The sequence below is a fragment of the Mirounga angustirostris genome, unplaced genomic scaffold (assembly GCF_029215605.1).
Source record: "Mirounga angustirostris isolate CCGP_5_RB_7025 unplaced genomic scaffold, mMirAng1.0.hap1 SCAF_8, whole genome shotgun sequence".
Taxonomy (NCBI): Eukaryota; Metazoa; Chordata; class Mammalia; order Carnivora; family Phocidae; genus Mirounga; species Mirounga angustirostris.
The window spans coordinates 29,245,772-29,264,017 of NW_026991716.1; the positions used below are offsets into that span (position 1 = coordinate 29,245,772).

Here is an 18,246-nt window from a genome sequence, read left to right on the forward strand (position 1 = left end):
TGTGCCCCCGGAGGCATCTCTCAGTCAGCCCAACCCCGCTGAACCGTGAGTCATGGGTGGAGAGCTCTCAGCCAAGAACAAGTTTTAGGATCCTCTCAGCAGGCTCTGTGCCCTCCCCAGACCTGGGAATCCTGACTGTGCTCCATTTCAACATTTCCCAAAGGCTTAAGACCCCCAGACCTCCCTCCCAGACCCGCAACCCACATGCTGAGAGACTCCCTCTGGCACCTTCCGGGAGCTCTAGCTCAGCTGCTCTAAGCAGAGCACTTGGGGTTCCCCCAGCACTTTCCTCCTGAGGTTCAGCTGGCCACTAGCTCAGCCTCTAGCCCCTGGTTTCCCCCTTCCGATCACCATCACCGCTGAGTCCTACCTCACCAATAACCACCTCCACCCTGGTGCCACCACCTGATCCTGTCCAAACCCTGGCACCCACACCCCCCACTGCACGTGCGCACGCCCCTGGCCACACACACACTGACCCATCTTCCAGACACGCCATCCACAGGGAGTCTAGTCCCCAGTGCAAGGTCCCATTTCCTCTGTCCTAACAGAAAGTCTCTGCTCTGTGAGGCTCTCCTGAGAGCTCTCCTGCTACACCTTTGCTGGGGGTGCAGGGACAGGGTAGAACCCCCACGGCTCCCAGCTCTTCCCTTGTTCTTCCCAGAGCTCTGTTCCTTACCTGGGCAACAGGAGACTGCAGTGCCTCTGCACCTGCTCTGTTCCTGACCTTGGGAGGGGAGTTCTCAAGACAGGGCAGGGCTACCGTGCCTGGGCAGCCCAGAGTTCCCTGGAGGTCCCCTTGCTTGTTCCCTGCAGCAGGGGCTCACTGAACTGCGACCCAACCGTAGATCTCTCTCAGCAGCGACAGCAAGGAGGAGGGAGCCTGCAGCGAGCAGGGGGAGGAGAAGGGGAGGACCAGCACGAGGTCAGGGAGGGAAGCGGAGATAGGGCAGGTCCTCCCACCCCTCTAGTCCCTGCCAGGCCCTCCCAACATCACTGCATGCCACCCCTCCTCCCCTCCCTGTCTGGGATCACCGAGTCCCACAATACCCTTGTATTGCCCCCTGCACCCCTGGTCCTACCTCCCACACCCTTTCCCTGTCCCATTTGTACTCTTCCCATCCCAATATTTGCCCAACTTCACACCCCCAGTCCTTATGCCATTTCTCCTTTCCCCTCACCTTTTCCCCACCTGTTGCTCCTGCTCTCTCATGGGGTTCTCCTCTCTACCAACACCTTTCCCCATGGCCAGCCCCTCTCCCTCCTCCCTCCCTGGCACCTCCTCTCCCACCACTTTGCTCCAGCTTGGATCTTGCCCCACCTGCCTGTTGCCCAGCACCAGCTCTTTCTCTTCCTGCCAGTCTTTCCTGCCAGACTAGGGCAGGGGGTGGGGGGAGGGGAAGGAAACCTCCTTCCCATGCCCAAATCCCTCCCCAACATGGGGCCTTCTCTGGAACTCCTTCTCCCCACCCATCCCTACCTAGTCCCATTGCTCCCACCTGAGCCTCATCTCTTCTCCTCTTTCTACTTGCCCTGTCCCTGCACTGCCTCTCCCCATCTGTTCTGCTCAGTCCATGCCTGTTCTCAGCTTGGGATCACTGCCCCCTTTTCATTCTCCCACCTCAGCAAATTCCAGGAAACGGCAGATGAGGCTTGGGTACTGGCTGGGCAAGGGCTTGGCTGAGCACCAGGATATGTAAGACTTGGGGAGGAAGTTGGGGTTCAGGGGAGACAGGGAAGGGAAGCCAGAAAGTTGAGAAGGAGGTTTAGGAGAGAGGCTTAGGGATGGAGACAGAGCTAGAGGCGGGAGGAGGATATGGGGGTGGGGGTATGAATGGCAGGATGAAGTCAGAGGAAAGCTAAAATGGGTGAATATCTGGGGGCTGTAGGGGAGCAGCAGGGGTAGGGAGTGCTGGGGGCTGGAGGAAGAAAGCACTTTGACCTCAGGCAGAGACAGGAAGACCGATGCCAGAGGACAGGGCAGCAGACTCACCCCCATGTAAGGCTGCTGGCTGTTTCTCTGGCCCCATCTCCCCTTGTGCTCACTGCCCTGACCAGGGGTTGAAGACTTTTGTCACAGAAGGGAAATACCGAGGTTGAGGCATCCCCACCCCAGGTTTCACGAGGCGAGTTCTTGCTGCCCTGGTACAAACCTCACCGTCAGGGAAGAGCTTGGCCCCATCATAGCTGATGGGTGAGAGGGACCTGAAGGAACCTGTATGTGTCTGAGTCTGCCACGGGGGTTGGAGCACAGGTGTCTGCACCCGACTGGATCCACCTGGTTGCAGGGCTGTGTTGTTCCTGGGTCAGCATGTGGCGGCCACATGCCCAGTTAGCAAGCTGTGGCTGAGGGCAAAGGCTTGCACGGACTCTCGGATGCTCGCGTGGGTGTCCCCATGTGTGTCCGTGTGTCTGCGTGTGTGTGTCTGTGTGCCTGGGTGTGTGTGGCTGGTTTTTTTCCTGGCTTTGATGGGGTGGATGAAGTCAGCATCTTGGACGGAACTGGGCTCAGCTTCCTTCCTCTGCCTTGGCCCAAAGCCCCCAGATCCTGGAGTAGGTAACAACTTCCCTCTGATCCTGGGGGGTGGGGGTGGGGCAGGGAGGGGAAAGCACATGAAAGGGCAAGGGAGGGTCTGAAACAGCATGACTTGGGGAGAGCAGACTGCACAGAGGATGGATTTTCTCTTACATTCCCGGATTTCAGTAATTCTGTCCCATGGTCATATCCATTGTTTGCCCTATGCCTTAATCTTGGTTTTATTATTTACTAAATATGGCCACCATAAGTATACTTGGTCCACAGAGTGGCCAGGAGACCCTGGAGATGTGAGAGCTCTAAGGATGGCCATGGGGTGTTTTGGAAGTCCACGGCTACGGACAGAAGGGATACCAGAGTCTCAGAAGAGAGTAGGGTTGCTAACATTTTCAAGGTTACATGGCATTTGAGGAAGCCACTGGAAGCTTAACAGACTAATTCCAGGTTCTGAGGTCATCATTGTCTAAAATTTGATTCAGCCCCTGGATTTAGGCTCTTGGAGGAGCTCCTGTCTCACATATGTTTGCATCTCATCAGGAAAGCACCAGACCTTGCATAGCACAGGTGCCTAATAAATGCTTGTCACTATCGAGCTGTGAGAGGGCTGGGTGAGAAGGATGGGGAAAGGGAGTCTGGTAGGAACCCCAGGTGTGGAGGCAGGGAGGCCTAGTGGGCAGAGCTGGTGGCCTTCACTGAGGTGTTTCAGGTGATGGGTAGAGAGGTCGGGGTTGCTGACAGCTGTCCACGTGCTCTGGCTGGTCTCAGAATCCTCAGTCCAGCAGGTGTCTTCAGCTCTGGGCTTCCATCCTTGAATGAACCTCCTTGTTCCTGTCCTGACCTCAGGAGGATACGTGATAAAAGGTATAGACAGGAAGGAAAGGGAAAGATAAGGAGAAGGGAAGGAACACAAAGAAGAATGAGGGCAATTAAGGGCAAGGACCTGAAGGAAAGAAAAGAGAGGGAACGAGGACAGGCCAGGGGCTGCGATCCAAGGGAGCAGTCCCAGAGAGGGGGAAGAGAGAAAACAGTTGTACTGGGCTTCCGTTGACAAAACACTTTCCAACACAGTGCAGGCATTTGATTAATCCCACTTTGTGGCTGAGGGAATGGAGGACCACAAATGTCAGGTGACCTGTCCAAGGGACTTTGCTAGTGGTGGTAAAGGTGGGCCTCAACCAGGCTTTCTGATGCCCTCCTCCCCCAGAAACAGCCTTGGAAAGATGGAAGTCTTAGGGCAGAAACAAATGAAGGGCCTTCTGGAAGAACTCGTTTGAGAAGGAAGGGTGGCAGATCTGGCTTTTTGAAGCTTTTTCCTGCATCCAGTTATTATGCAGATTCAGTAAGAAGAAATCACCAAGTGTAAGGGGACTCAACATTCCACTACTGAGGAGGTGGTGGGGAAGGGCAGCTCAGAGAGAAGACACAGCCTGAGATGAGAGATGGGAGAGAACCAAGAGGCTAGGACTCGAAAGGGGGCAACAGAGCCACAGAAGGGTTTGGACCCTTAAAACTTCCTTTGCCTGGAGACATGGGTGTGGGGAGAAGGGAGGAGGGAGGAACATTTCTATCTCGTGACAAAAGAAAGTCACACAATTGTTTTGTTCTCTGCTGTGGGGCGGGTGGGCGCCTCTATTTACCAGAGGGACCGAGGTCGCTGTGGCAACCACACATCTGGGCCCCGGAATCCAGATGTGCTGTATCCAGAAGCCATAGCAGAACGATGAGGCAAACATTAGGCTCTTGAGTCCTGGCCCCCACAGCTGGGAACAGGACAGGGGATTGGAGTGGGGAAAGGGAAGGGAGGGGGAAAGGGCCGAAGCCAGGGAGAAGAGAGGAAGTTGTGGACCAGGAATGTGGACAAAGGAGTGCAAAGGGAACTGGGGAGGGGGTGGTGTGAAGAGGGAGGAGTTGAGCACAGGGTCAGCAGCAGGAGATGAGAAGAACAAGAAAAAAGAAATGGAAAACAGAGTGAAGTACGGGGACGGGGGTGGGATGGGGTGGGGGGGTGCCTGGGGGGGTAGGGCAAAATACAAAAGGAGCGAGGACCGGCAAGAGCAACATAGACTAGAGTCCAAAAGAGAAGGGGATGACTCCTGGCTGGGTGGAGGGCAAAGAGAGGTGGGAGAGGAATCTTCTAGAGCCAAGAGGGAGAGGCGATGGGTCAGGGATGGTAAGAGGAACAAAAGGCGGGATCCTGAGGAAGGAAAGCAGCTCAACAGAAAGACAAAGTGGGCCTGGGACAGGAGGGGCCGACAGGAGGTGCAGGAGTGACCCTGGCAGCCCACTGAGGGGGCCTGGTGGCCTGGGATTGGGCTGTGGCCTCGGATCCGGCGTGGGCCTGGAGCGCGGCAGCCAGAGACTGACCTGCCTTCACCCTCCCACCTCGCACCCCCTAGCTCCAGCCCCCTCCTATGCCTTCCCCCCTCCACGAACCCAGCCAACAGTCAACTGCCAGTTCACACCAGAGTGGCAGCTGTCCCTTGCCACTCAGCCGGGGGTGTGGCAGGCCCCCCCCAGGGGCCCCAGCCGGAGACGCCAGCACTCAAGCCCTGCGCTGCCCTGCGCTGTGATCAGGACAGAAGGAGCGACTGCATGACGGAGTGGTGATGAAGCCAGCTTGGGTAAGGGCGGAATAGAGGAGAAGTGGAAAGAGACAGGTGTAAGGGACAGGGACAGGTGTGCCTTTCATGGACCAGGCAGTGTGGACATCTTTCACCCTCACCCCAACCCTGAGAAGTAGGTGGGAGTATTCCGTGCTACTGATGAGGAATCTAAGGCTCAGAGTGTTTAAATTACACATCAAGGACATCCACTAATGAAAGGTAAAGCAGGGAATCCAACTTGGGTGATCTGCCTCCCAAATCCTTGTCCTTGCGCTCACTGCCTGGATGAAGCTCAGGGACGTGGGGACAGGAAGGCCCAGAAGCCAGGGCTGTGCTCCGGAGGGAGGAGAGGCCTAGTTCCTGGGAGCCCTAGTTCCAGGTTGCCATAGTTACTCAGTCTGTTTTCACCCCAAACACAGTAATGGGGAGTGGGGGAGTCTGGCTGGACACATGAGGTTCTCCCCTCCTCCTTCAGGCCTGGGCTTGTGGCCCGGGCGGCCCCTGTCCAGTCATCTGGGCATTGAGCCCAGGCCCAGCCCACACCCTCTAGCTGACCCAGGACACTCCTGCAGGGTCAGCCCTGAGACGCTGCTGGATAGGAGCCGCTCACGGGAACCCCCAGGTGGAGTGATTTGGCCCCTCACCCTGTCCCCCTTCCTCCTAATTAGAACCACAGCCTTTCCTGCAGGATTCATTCTCATCCCTTTCTTTTAACTGGACTCTCAAGTCTCTGTCCTCCAGTTTAGGGCTGAGAAGATGTTCCTCAACATCCCCCCTTCCCTCCAAACACCACCCCCTTCTCCACTGTGGCCCCTCCTTTCTGGCTTACAGCCCTCTGGCCCCAGCTCTGCTGTTTGTTCAAGCTGCTAGCCCTGGAAATCAAGGGAAGGGCGGGAGAACCTGCTAGAATGCAGGGGACCCAGGGAGGCTGCTCACCCCAAAGGGCGTGGGGCCCCCTGTCCTTCCTGTTTACTCAGACACATTCCAGGGATCTGTATCCTCGGGGCTGTCACGCCATGAGATATCCCACCCTCATCCCCTCGCTAGACACAGACATACCCCAGTGTTGTAGGGGCGGGGACAAGGGGATGACATGAGGTCTGGGATCCCACCCCCGCCCCTGAGCCAGCTGTGTCTTCAGTGCTTGGTTCTCTGATACACCGGCCCTCCAGAAGCCAATTTCCCCAAATTCTCCATCATGAGCCAGGAAGGCAGCCACCATTCCTTCAACTCCCTCCAAGTTGTTTATTTAATAATAAAAGATAGTACATATCCATAAACCTGATCTCCCACCACCACCCCTCCTTTACTCCCAGTGACTAGCTCCAAAATGTAAAAATGTCCCTTGTCCCTCCTGGGGACTAAATTCCCACCTCCACCCCCCAAATAGAGAAACAAAAGAACAGAGTGTGTAGGAGGCCACCTACCCCACAACCTCATCTCACTCAATACCCTCAAAGAGAGAAGCAGGAATTAGGGGTTCAGAGAAATGAGAGGAGCCCTATATTCCAAAAAGTGGGTAAGAAGAGAGGTGAACCCGCTCATCTCCAAATAAGTGCTTAACCCCACACCCTGTCTTTCCTTTACCAATTGCCCCAAGCCCAGGGATCAGAGAACTTAGAAAAACCCCACTTGGTCACCCCCACCTCCTGCCGCCCCCCCACCCAGCTCTAAGTCAGTGTGAGTTGCAGAGGTCAGGGGTGACTGAGGTAGAGGGGCTGGCGGGAGGCCTGGCGGGCCTGGCCGGCTGCAGAGACAGGTAAGGGGCCACCTGTGGCATTGCCTGGGGCTGAGGATGGCTGTTTTCGGAGTGAGGGGGGCACCGTGGAGGTCTTGATGTGAATCACCCTGGTGTCCATGACCTCACATTCGATCTGCATCATCTCCTCATAGTCCCCCGGGGCCCCCTGGCCTGACAGGGTCTCTGTGAGAAGGAGGGAGTTAAGGAAGAGGAGAAGGGCCGGCAAACAGAGGAGAAAAGTAGAGGTGGATAGGGAGGGAGAGGCAATGGTGAGGAGGCAGATCCACATCAGGAGGTCAATGAAAGGGTCAGGGATGGAGTTGGTGCAGGGAGAGGAGAGGGGCAGGAAAAGAAAATGACATTGATGAGTTACAGAGAACACATGATGGAGGTCACAGGGGAGAGGACATCAAGAGAAAACAGGAGGTGAGAATCTGGCAGTTCCCAGCCTATCCCCTCTGCCCACACCTACTCGAGCACCCTCACCAAGGGACAGCCTGCACCCTCGTCTTCCTCCCATGTCTCCTGAGCTCTGTTTTTCTCTCCACCCATTTCCTGCTTCTTCTCACCCAGGAGTCTAGCCTCTTTGGAATGGCCCACTCTCTCCATTTCCCCCTTAACTCTTCATGTTGGATCTATGAGAACCTCCCCCTTCCTCAGTTTCAGGACCCCTCCCCAGACCCAGCAGGGAGAGAATTACCATTGGGAGCCATGGCAGGCATCACCAGGGACATCTTGGGCCGAGAGGTCTTGTTGTGGCTGATGGCGGGGAGCAGCAAGTGGTCCTGGGAAAGAAAGGGGCCAGGCCGGGAGGCTGGAGGAAGAGACGTGGACAGGCTCCCCACCCCGACTCTAGAGCCTCAGCCTGAAGACAGACTGCTAGGGACCCCAGGGTGACAGGGATGGGGCAGGGAGGAACTCACCCTTCGGAAGGACACAACATAAAACGTGTCTTCTCGTCGGTCAATTGCATCCAGGAACTCCGGCTGCGAACGGTCTGGGTGGCGATACAGCTGCAGCTGGCCCACAGAATCCCTAGCCAGGTCGGGAAAGAGGATTTGGGAGGAACTAAGCCCAGTGCCCAGGTCCCCCTGGGGAAGGTGGGAGAGGATGAGAGAAAAAGACAGGAGGCCCCCAGGGATGAGGAAGGCATAGTGCCCCTGGTGGCAATGACGATGGGCACAGGACAGATTCTGGGAGTTTAGCTCTTTAGAGTGCAACCTCCCTTAGTGACAGACAAGCACCCCCATAGACTCACCTCTCTGGGGGCCCGGGGGGTTGGGTGGGGACTGCCTTAACTGGAGGCGACTTCTTCCGTAGCTGAGACTTCTGGAAGGAGAAGTATCTAAGGATGTGAAGAGGGTGAAGGCAAAAGGGAGAGAGAGCGGCCCCTGGAAGCTGATGTCACCTCACACCCACCCCTCCACTTACCCCAAATGATCCCTCAAACCTCCACAATGAGGTGCTAACTCAAAATCCCTAGGCCATTCAGTCTTCCAGCGGGCCTTGCTTGAGCCAGCCCCAGCCCTTCCTACCTGTCTCTCTGGGACTCTGTGGGGGATCCTCCGCCGGCCTCTCTGGTGACGCTGGACCCAGCCGCTCAGCTCATCAGCAAGCCTAGGGAAGCAGAGGCGGGGCAAGGCTCCCACTTGCCCTGCCTGCACACAGCAGGGAGAAGAGAGGGCCGGGAGGGCTGGTGCTTCGGCACACGCAGCTGGCCCTTCGGCACACGCGGCTGGCCCGGCTGCCCGCGGAGGGGCCCCGCCCGGAGTCCCGCGCACCTCAGGGACTCGGTCCGGTTGAAGTGCCGGCAGTCAGAGGAGAGGAAGAGCTGGTCCAGGTCTCTCAGCAGTAGCTCCTTGGCACCCCCAGGGAAGGCTGTCAGGTTTCTGGAGTGAGGCAGGAAGGGGGCGATGATCGGAGGCTGCACCCCTCCACCAGTAGACCGGGCAATGATGGCAAGAGAACTCTGGCTCCCCTCAAAAAGAAAAGGTAACTTTTGGGGAGAAGCTCCACTCAGCACTGGCGAAAGGGAGGGCCCTCTCCTCACCTGAAACTTGGCCGGCCTGGAGCGCTGGGCTGGGGCTCCTCAGGGCCCAGGGAGGAACCCTGGAGGGATTTAACTCCCTGAACTGGCTCTTGCATTGAGAACTCCAGCAAGTGTCTCCGGGGCAGAGGTTCCTCTCCGCTCATTCGAGGAGAGACGGGAGCCGGAGAAGGCTCACTGATGCTGGTGATAAGGAAGGACAGGGGGTGAGGAATTCTGGCTTTATCGGGGGGCCGCTTAAGATCCTGGGCTCTGCAGACAGCCCGTCTGGGTTCCAGTCTATTCTACAAGAGTGGATCTCCTCACGTGTGAGACGGGAATGAGAACCATCCCTACCTCATAAAACCAGGAAGCCTGAGGAACTCGGCAAGCACTTAAAAGTGACTTTTGCCAATGTCATTAGCCCCATCTGCTCCAGGTTAGGACACACCATTTGGCAGGAATGATGGAATGAGAAGGGACTGGCCGGACGCACCGTCGGTGCCGAGGACACCAGCACTGTGTGGGTGTGAGTGCGATGAAAGGCCCTGTGCCAAGGCAGGCAGGCAGTGGGGAGGGTGGGCTCCACCCCGAAGCTCTGGGGGGCAAGGAAGGTCTCACCTGACAGGTCCAAAGTTGAAGGCAATGAAGAGAAGGAAAACCATGATGCAGACCACCTTCCTGTTTCCAGACCCTAACTTGAGCTCGCTGTTCTAAGGTGCAGAGAAAGGGCCGAGAGAGAGGGTAAGTCGGCCCAGAGGAGCTGGTCTTCCCACGGGCCTCCCAAGGACAGAGCAGCGTACCTCAGCCAGCAGGGCCTCCAGCCGCCGCCGGAGGGCAGCGTTCTCCCGGCGGAGCTGCTGGTTGTCGGCCAGCACGGCCTGCAGCCGGGCCTCCAGCCCCTGCAGATACTCTTTCTTCTTCCTCCGGGACTGGCAGGCCGACTCCCGGTTCTTGATCATTCGCTGCTGCCGCTTCAGCAGCTTTGCCTAGGGTACCCAGAGGGCCAAAGGAGGAATGACAGATGGGCGGGAAAGGGGAACTATGCTTCCCGACTTCAGGGGCTAATCACCCCACTGCTCCCACTGCCACTCTCCTGCCTTCCTGTCCTCCACCTACACAGCCAGAGAGGGGTTGCTCCTCTCTGCCAAAACTGTTCGAGGAAGGAGCCCTTCTCTCAACCGCTCCATGCCTCTGGTCCACAGAGCTGAGAGAAGTCAGACTGCAGGAAGAACTTCCTCCATCCTGGTTCCTGGTGGAAACTCAGTTCCTTTCCTTGGATGGGGGGGAAATCTTCTTTTCTCTCAATTCTCCTTTTTAAGGGCCCACAGCCTCACCTTGCTACAATTAAAGAACACTTTACCTGGTTTTCCCTAGGAAACAGCCTCCCTCTTCCAACTACTGCCACAACCATAACACAGTATGACTTCCCTGCCTTAGATTTACGGACACCATTCCCATTTCTCCATCTACAGTGATAGCAAAACTAAGGATCCTACAACTACAGAGTTGATGTTGATACTCGTCTATGAACCGGGATCCACTTGACCTTCAGGATCATCTTATGGGTTTGCTTCCTCACTTTTTGTTCCCTCCTCATTCCACAATTCTCTCCTGAAAGAGTTGCCTCTTCCCTTCCCATGAACTAGCCTTACCCCTCTCCTCCCCATGACTTACATCCACTTCAGGTGGGCAGGAGTTCCCGGGCATAGGAGCTGGAACAATGCTCTTCCTCTCAGGCCTTGGAGCCGGGGCAGCTGGTCCCTCAGGCTGGACCCGAATAGCACCTTGGATAAGGACAACTGGGGAGACTGGGGCAAGTGAACAGGAGGAGGTGAGAGCTGTAAGTCAGGTGGAGTTCTTGTGTCCGCCCGCACCTGAGCACCCAAGGGCTGGGAGCCTCAATGGCTGCGAGCTCCCCGAGAAAGTCAATTCAGATCATCTCCTTCTCGCCTTCTTTAGTACCTGGGGGTGGCTGGACAAGGGGCTGCAAAAGGATGGTGGTGCTGGGAGGCACAGCTCTGGGTGGCATCGGGACGGTGGTTATCACCACAGGTTTGGGCTGCAGGGGTGGCTTCCGGGTGGGTAGGGCTTTGCCTGAAGGAAGGGGAGGGAAGGAATGAAGGTCAGGACTAGAGGCCTCTTGCCAGGGATCCCAAGGTGTCAGGAGGCCCCATTACCTAAGGAGCCATCAGAGGATGGGCCCATGCTGATCTGGACACCTCCAAGTGGGGGGCCTACGACATCCCGCAGGAGACACCCTTGAGGGGACGGTGACTCTGTCTTCACTTCCAGTACCTCCTCTCCTATAAAAGCCTGTGTTGGGTATTCCAGAAGATATGTGAGTCAGGAGGAGTGTCAAGGAGAAGGAGCTGAAAAAGAGAATGCTTTCATACTTCTGAGAGTCAGAAGGAACTCACTGGAGTGTCTGGAAGGAGAAAGAAAAGTTGATGCTCACCTGGTTGGGGGACTCTGCTGAGAGCAGGGAAGCCTCAGAGTTGATGGAGGAAGATGGAGAGACAGGTTCTACCTTGGTCTGGACATCTGTGGGGGGTCAGGATGAGAGAAAATACTGGAGGAGAAGGGGATTAAGAGAGGGGATAGAAGACACGGTCCTTTCTCCTTGTACCAGAATATAAAGCTGGCTCTAGGCATGCAGTCCAGAAGGAGGAGGAGCCATGGGTTGCTGATTTGCTGGCTCTCTTCCTACCTCTTTACCCAGGACTTTCTCTTCTCCTGCCCTGGCTCTAGAAGCCATCACGCGTCCCTATGCTAACAGCCAAGTCTGCATTTCTATCCTTGACGGCTCCAGTGTCCTGATCCTAACTCCCTAGGTACCTGTTGGTCATTTCCTTTCTCATGCCCCACCCATGGGGCTCACTGCTTGTCCCTTCACACAAATTCCCTTGCCCTCCCAGGCACCAAATCGCAAAGACTCAGTCACCTCTGAGCTTTCCTGGCCTCTGTTAAATCCATCTGTGAAACTTGCTGATCACCCCACGGGGGCAAAATAAAACTCATCCGAGGGCCAGATTCAGCTCCAAGCTCACTAGTCTGTCACTACCTTTGGTCCATACCACTCATTTAGGTACTTAATTATATAAGTACCAATACTGCTATATTAAAATGTCAACTTTTATTTGTGGATAGGTAATACAGTCACATGATACAAAACTCCAAAGGACCAAAGGGTAATTCAGTGAAGTGGATCTCCTTCCCTTCCTTGTCCACTAGCCACCCAGATCCCTCCTCAGAGGTGACCACTATTTGATTATTAACCACATGTTATGACCTCATGAGACTCTCCAAAAGGAAGGATTATGTCTGATGCTTCCTATCAAACTGATGGGTAAAGCACAGGCCCTCAAAAGATACCTAATTTATTTAGGGGAGAATCTGATTCCTTGGCAAATTGATCAATAATCAATTTGCTGTGAAAAGGTTTTCAATCCTTATATTGTTTGTTCTCTTTGTAACTTTTAATAATGTGTGGATATGATCTGTTTATCTCTCTGGACCCACTGTGCATCCTTCCCTGCCCCACTCTGAGGCCGAGGAGGAAAACATGAATGGACTAAATCACTGGACTCCCATGCCCTCTAGCTTCTGGTTGGAGTTCAACCAAAGAGAGGCAGTGCCAGGAAACCCTGAAGCCACTTTGCAGTCCACACTCAACATGTCCAGCAATGAATTCATCATCCTCCCTGAGCAGGGGGCTCGGGCTCTTATGGTACCAATCTGCCCTAGCAAGAAACCTAGGCATCCTCTTCAAATCCTATGCAGGAAGTCACTGCGATTCATCCATTCTACTTCATTCTTTCTGCCTCCTTTCGGCATCCAAATATCCTCCTCAATTAACTGCATCCAGTCCTGCCTCTCCACGACCCAGTCTCTCTACTCTGCCACCAGAGTCATCTTCCTAATCCCATTGCTCTCCTGCTTGATTCTTCAGAGGCTCCCAACTGCCCACAGGATAAAAGCTAAGAGTCCCTTAGCAGGGTGCCCACCTGGCCCTGAAGCCTCTGCAACTTCTTGCCATTTCCCACTCCCTCCTCACATCCACTCTGAGATACGAGTTCCCTAGACAGACACACACACCCATCTCCACATTCATCTATTCATCTTCTGGCTAATCTCTATGTATCCTTCAAAACTTGGCTCAGGAAACCCTTCCTCCAGGAGCACATCCCTGATCCAGCTCCCATCAGGTGAGCTGTCCCTCTTATGAGCTTTTGTGGCACCCTGTGATGTCTATCCCAGAATTCCCACACACCTTCAGTGACTGGTGCGTATCTTTCCCCTCCCACCACACTACAGGATTCTCGGGTCAGTGTGGTGCTCACATCTTTTTCATCTTTGCATCCCCAGCACCCTGTCCAGTATGTGGCATGGAGGAGGTGCTCAATAAATGTTTACTGTGTAAACACGGAAGAGGAAATAAACTTGGTAACACTTAAAAATAGCACAAATAATGTTAATTGTAGAATCCAGGGGTTGGGTATACGGTATTTCAGCTATTCTGTATGTTTGAAAATTTTTCTAATAAAACATTGGGGGGAAAATAATAAATAAATATGCTCTAACCTGTCCATAAGTTTTTTTAAAAATGCAAGGCAACAGAAGTTAAATCACACAATAGGATACTAGGGATTAGAAAAAGAAAGAAAAACCATCCCCATCTCTTCAGGGCTGCCTTTGCTGTGGTTTCCTAAAATTATCCCTCCCCTTCCTGGCCTCTTTCCTGGTCATCTGCCATTTCCCCTCCCCACCTTTTCCTCCCTGTCCTGTTGCTGCATCCCCTCCCCCATCTATACACACACATACTCTGCCTTGGTAAAGCCTGGGGGTGGTGGCAGGCTGTTATTACCTGAGGGATCATCAGAGGTGGGACCTACATTGATCTGGACGGTTTCAAACGGAGATGTTGGATCATCTCCTAGGAGGCAGAGTGGGGGTGCCAAGGACTCTGTCTTCACAACCAGCACCTCTCCTACACCAGAGGCCTAGGTGAGAGTGGGAGGTGAAGGGGGGCGGCACAAAAAAGAAAAGAAAACAAGGGAAGGTGTTGAGAGCAAGAGCAAGAACAAAAGCTTTAGAGCTTACTAATTATTTGACATTCTGGTTTGAATGGTACTAAGCATCTCCCAAAGCTGTCTCTGGCCCCTCATTTTCTCTTTCTACTTTATTTCTGGGAGGGCTGATGAAGTCTCATGATTTTAAATATTGCCTTAGAGTGGACAACTTGGGCAAGAGCAATTCTAGAATTCTCAGCAGTTAACAACTCTCTTCTTCCCAGCCCCACCATGGCTGCCACATATCTCTGTATGTTAAAAAGACTCCATCTTTTTCGACAACCACAGCAAAAATATGTAAAAGGAGGGTATTAAAGTAATTCAAAGGCACCACCACTACTCTATGACCTATAGCACACAAAACATTTTCTCAGCATGTATGGGTGAAGGGAATGGAACACAGTCCCTGCCACAAACAGTAGAAGGAGGGAGATGGCTCTCACCTGGCTGGAGGGTTCTGTGGAAAGATGGGATGATTCGGAGCTGAGGGAGGAAGAGGAGCAGGGGGAGGATGGCTCAGACTTCACCTGAAGCTCTGGAAGAAAAGGGTTAGGGAATCAGCAGGAAGCAGAGCCTGAGAAGTCCAAAAAGTATCCAAAGACATGGAGGTAGGGATCCCTCACCTGGGGCAAAGGGAAAAGAACACATAATAAGGGACTGAAGGAGAGAGGAGTGCACAGGTACTTATGAAGAGGAGGTGTGAGGATACAGGGAGTTTCACAGTTCCTGGGAAACAGTGGAAAGAGACGGTTTTGGAAGGATGAGGGAATCACAAAGGATATCTTTTTTTTTTTTTAAGATTTTATTTATTTATTTGAGAGAGAGAGAGAGAGAGAGAGAGAATGAATGGGGGGCGGGACAGAGGGAGAAGCTGACTCCCCGCTGAGCAGGGAGCCTGATGCAGGCTCCATCCCAGGACCCTGAGATCATGACCCGAGCCAAAGGCAGACATTCAACCAACTGAGCCACCCAGGCGCCCCTCAGAAAGGGTATCTTACCTGGGAAGATAGGCAGGGGGTCCCAAGGTGGTTCAGGGGGGCTGACATCCATCCCCACGTCCAGGGAGCTGCTGCCAAACTGAATAAAGGAGGACATTAGACGGCAAGAATGTGCAGAAGATTGAACAGCTCTATGAGCTCTGGTCTGGGGCTGAGTCCTGGTTCCAAGGCAACTCCCACCCGCCAAAGGTTAGAGACAAGGCTGGGGGCGCAATACCGGGACATCCTGCTCTGGGCAGCGGAAGAGCTGCGTCTGCTCCTCCGCCACATCATCCAGGCCGGTGTACAAAGTGCTGTCTGCAAGAGATGCAGAGCTTCAGCGGGGGTCGTCCGGTGGCCCAGCCTACAGATCCACACACAGCCCTGGGCCCATCCCTCATTGGCTCGGCTCAGCCAGACCTACCGCCCGCCCACTTGAAACGTGATACAGCCAAAGAATTTCAGCCCCTCCTTCCCCCACCCCGGAGCAACGCGACGTTTCCGTAGGGAGCGGAGGTCTTTCCCAACTCCCGCATCCCCCGAAAGCACGACGAGCCCCCCTGCTCCGCCCTCCTTCGGGTGATAAGATTCCGTATTTGCCCAGCCTTCTTCTGTAGACCTCCGCTTCCTCCCTGCGTGCCTCAGGAGCACAGCATGCCACAGCCCTCCTCCCTCCCCAAGGCCTCACTCCGCAGACCCCAGTCCTCCGGGCTCAGCAAGTTGTCCGTGAAAAAACGTGTTGGGTCCGCAATCTCGCTGAGAAGCATCAGTTCCGCCATCTTTCCTTCCCGCCCCCCAACCATGAGACCGTTCCCAAGGCCCGCCTCTCCCCATCATCGACTAATCAGTTGACTCTTAAAAAAAGGGGGGGGCGCGTCCCGGAAGGTCTACCGACCAGTAAGAGACCTGGGTGCTGAGTACATGAGGCGGCTGGACAGGCCGGGCCAATGGGAGCGCGGCAGGAGGATAGCACTCCCACTCAACGGGGCCGTACGGTTTGCGCATGCGCCGAACAGGAGCCAACGAGCGTGAGCCTGGGAGATGTAGTTCCTGGGGTTTAAAGGCCCTCCGTCTCCCCAGTCAGTCCTAAATTTAGTAGTTCATGTATCTTGCATTCATCCTCGGGTATGGATGAGCCCCCCAAAATGTAGCACACGTGATCATATGGCTTTTTATTGGTAAAGGAGGGAAAGAGGCGCACTGAGACCACCGCTATTTTCCTAGGAAGGCAAAAGCTGGGAGTGGGACATGGGCTGAAAGCCTCCCTCTGGGTCTCCTCAAAGTCTCACAGGATAAACCACAATTCACAGGTTCCTGTCTCTTAAAATTTAACTTTTAATCAGCCAAACATCTTGCGCAGACCCTGAGCCAGCCCTGCATCTTGTTTCTTCCCCTGAATGATCACCTTTCCCAGCTCCTCCTGGGCTGCCCGGTTTTTTGGGTCTACCGCCAGCACCTTCCTGAGGTCAGCAGTTGCTTTTTCAAGGTTCCCAAGGGCAGCCTGGGCAACCCCCCTTCGGTACAAGGCCTTTAAATGGTCAGGCTCCCGCTCCAGCACTCGGTCACAGCTCTGGGCAGCCAACTGGGGCTGCCCTAGCAACAACTGACAGGCAGCCAGGTTGGCATGAAGAACAGTTCGTTCTGGAGGGCCAGGTGGGGGTAAAGTCAGCAGCAGCCGAAGAGCCCGTCCATAGCATCTGGCGGCTCCTTCGGGGTTCCCAGCTCGAAATAATTCTGTGCCCCTTGCACGTTCTTCCCTGGCCAGGGCTTCCTTCTCACTAGCCTCCAGCTCCCAGGAGTCCCTGCCCTGAGTGAAGGAGGCCAGTGTGAGCCTGAAAGGAGATTCAGAGTGCTCAGAGAGCTGAAGCTCTGCCTCCTCACCTTGACACATGGACTCCAAGCATTTCTCTATGAGCTCCCCCCAAGTCCCCTCCCTCCACGGGCCTAACCCCATAGTTATCTCTGTCCAGCCCTCTGGCAGGCCTGACCCAAAAGGACACCCAAAAGCCAGTACCCGGCAGCAGGAACCTAGCTTGGGTTTGTCCAAGCCATGGCCACGGATTATGATCTTCTTAACAAAGCTCCCATCGGGACAGTACCAGAGATCAGAAGCTTGAAGGGGCTCTGGCATCTCACTGGTTGATCCATGAGATTTAGCAGAGTCTCCTTGAAGTCCAGAGGCCAGTTTTTCAGTCCCTTGAGGTTTCTCTAGAATTTGGCTGGCTAGATTTGGGCTCACTCTCAGCTCAAGGATTTCAGTAGGAGGGTCTTGGGGCTGCTGCCTAATCTGGGTAGTTGAATCAAGGTTCTCCTGGGGGTTCTTTTCCCATTGTTGTTGTGGTTGAGAGGTGTCCTTCTCTCCCATTGGATTGACTGGTAGCGTCTCCATTTGGCTGCCTGGTCCCTTCCACCGTGGGTGAAGAGTTTTAGTCGAATGAGATATGTCTCAGGTCAGCACCTGAAAAGAAAACCAAAACAATGCTAATGGCAAGCTTCTTATTTAGATTCCCTTTTCGTCCTCTCCCGTCCTTCTGGGACCCAGGCCCCCAGTCCTCAAAGTCTCTCTTTTTTTTTTTTTCCTCCAAAAATCTCTGTCGGGCTCGAGCCTCCTCCAGTCCACCCACAAACTAATCCAGACCTAATCCAGAACTATAAATTCCACAAATCCCTGCGGTTCGGGTAGCCGCCCCAACTACGGACACCGATCGAGTCAAAAAGTACCTGGGCGGCCAAAACGCCTAGCCTGGTGGCAATAGCCGGACCATTCGAATCCCCTCTCCTTCCGAAGCTAAGTGCTTCCTGAATACAGTCCTCAGTCTTGCTCTGGGCGGAGAGGACGGCCGAGGGCCACGGGCATCTGGGGACAATGACAGCTAAAGCTGGAGCCCGCGAGGCTGCGAATCTAATCAAATTCCTGGCAGCCAATCCGGAGGAGGGAGAGGGCTGGTTGGCCCGCCTTTTGGACGTGACATCATTTCCCCCTCCCCGCAACCGGGAAGCTCTAGGCCTTAGCAACCGATCCTGGCCGAATCAAACCGAACTAGGCGGGGTCCGACTAGCCAGGTTATTGAGACTAAAAGTCTGGAGAAGTCCTGGAATGGGAAATTGGGGTTCATGAGGGAGAGGGAGGGAATGGTAGCGGTAGCAGTCTTTTTATCTGAAGACCTCAGGCCCACCTGTGCTGTTCTCCTTATCCCTGTGTTCAGGGCTCCCTGCCAGAGCCAGCCAGCCTGTTCCTTCCACCCTTCAGTCCAGGGTGCTGCAAGAGAAACCCTCAGGCCTCTTTCTTCC

General features: G+C 54.6%; 3 protein-coding genes across 10 annotated transcripts in view; all 3 read right to left on the reverse strand.

The window, feature by feature from the left end:
- TNXB (tenascin XB) overlaps window positions 1-820 on the reverse strand; it is a 59,898-nt gene extending 59,078 nt beyond the window's left edge. For all 5 annotated transcript variants that reach the window (XM_064597392.1, XM_064597390.1, XM_064597391.1 and 2 more), the window contains exon 1: window positions 680-820. The gene's annotated coding sequence lies outside the window, so the exon portion shown is untranslated. The remainder of the gene's footprint in view (window positions 1-679) is intronic.
- A 5,540-nt stretch (window positions 821-6,360) lies between these two features.
- ATF6B (activating transcription factor 6 beta) lies at window positions 6,361-15,807 on the reverse strand. Of its 4 annotated transcripts, none has more exons than XM_045866619.3 (18): window positions 15,653-15,807; window positions 15,194-15,273; window positions 14,977-15,055; window positions 14,422-14,513; window positions 13,774-13,909; window positions 11,365-11,450; window positions 11,087-11,222; window positions 10,872-11,003; window positions 10,584-10,717; window positions 9,710-9,895; window positions 9,528-9,619; window positions 8,931-9,110; window positions 8,662-8,769; window positions 8,416-8,497; window positions 8,139-8,209; window positions 7,804-7,915; window positions 7,581-7,665; window positions 6,361-7,063 (listed from the first exon to the last, which is right to left on the reverse strand). In XM_045866619.3, exons 1-18 carry the CDS (start codon window positions 15,756-15,758, stop codon window positions 6,834-6,836), a joined length of 2,127 nt encoding a protein of 708 aa, XP_045722575.1. In that variant the 5' UTR covers window positions 15,759-15,807; the 3' UTR covers window positions 6,361-6,833. The 4 variants fall into 4 exon arrangements, with proteins under 4 accessions (XP_045722575.1, XP_064453485.1, XP_045722574.1 ...); XM_064597415.1 differs by having other exon boundaries at window positions 10,584-10,693; window positions 15,644-15,797; XM_045866618.3 differs by having other exon boundaries at window positions 15,644-15,797.
- Window positions 15,808-15,937: 130 nt separating this feature from the next.
- On the reverse strand, window positions 15,938-17,863 carry FKBPL (FKBP prolyl isomerase like). The gene is made up of 2 exons (XM_045865973.3): window positions 17,677-17,863; window positions 15,938-17,413 (listed from the first exon to the last, which is right to left on the reverse strand). Exon 2 carries the CDS (start codon window positions 17,342-17,344, stop codon window positions 16,295-16,297), a length of 1,050 nt encoding a protein of 349 aa, XP_045721929.2. The 5' UTR covers window positions 17,345-17,413; window positions 17,677-17,863; the 3' UTR covers window positions 15,938-16,294.
- Between the last annotated feature and the right edge of the window lie 383 nt (window positions 17,864-18,246).

What these genes read in the sequence shown, in the direction of transcription:
- ATF6B (XM_045866618.3), bottom strand. Translation starts at nt 15,758, where the DNA reads ATGGTTGGGGGGCGGGAAGGAAAGATGGCGGAACTGATGCTTCTCAGC. An exon ending in TGGAGGCCCTGCTGGCTGAG is followed by an intron (nt 9,620 to 9,709) that starts GTACGCTGCTCT and finishes TCTGCACCTTAG; the next exon opens with AACAGCGAGCTCAAGTTAGG. An exon ending in CCCCCCGGGCCCCCAGAGAG is followed by an intron (nt 7,916 to 8,138) that starts GTGAGTCTATGG and finishes CGACCTGGCTAG; the next exon opens with GGATTCTGTGGGCCAGCTGC.
- FKBPL (XM_045865973.3), bottom strand. Translation starts at nt 17,344, where the DNA reads ATGGAGACGCTACCAGTCAATCCAATGGGAGAGAAGGACACCTCTCAA.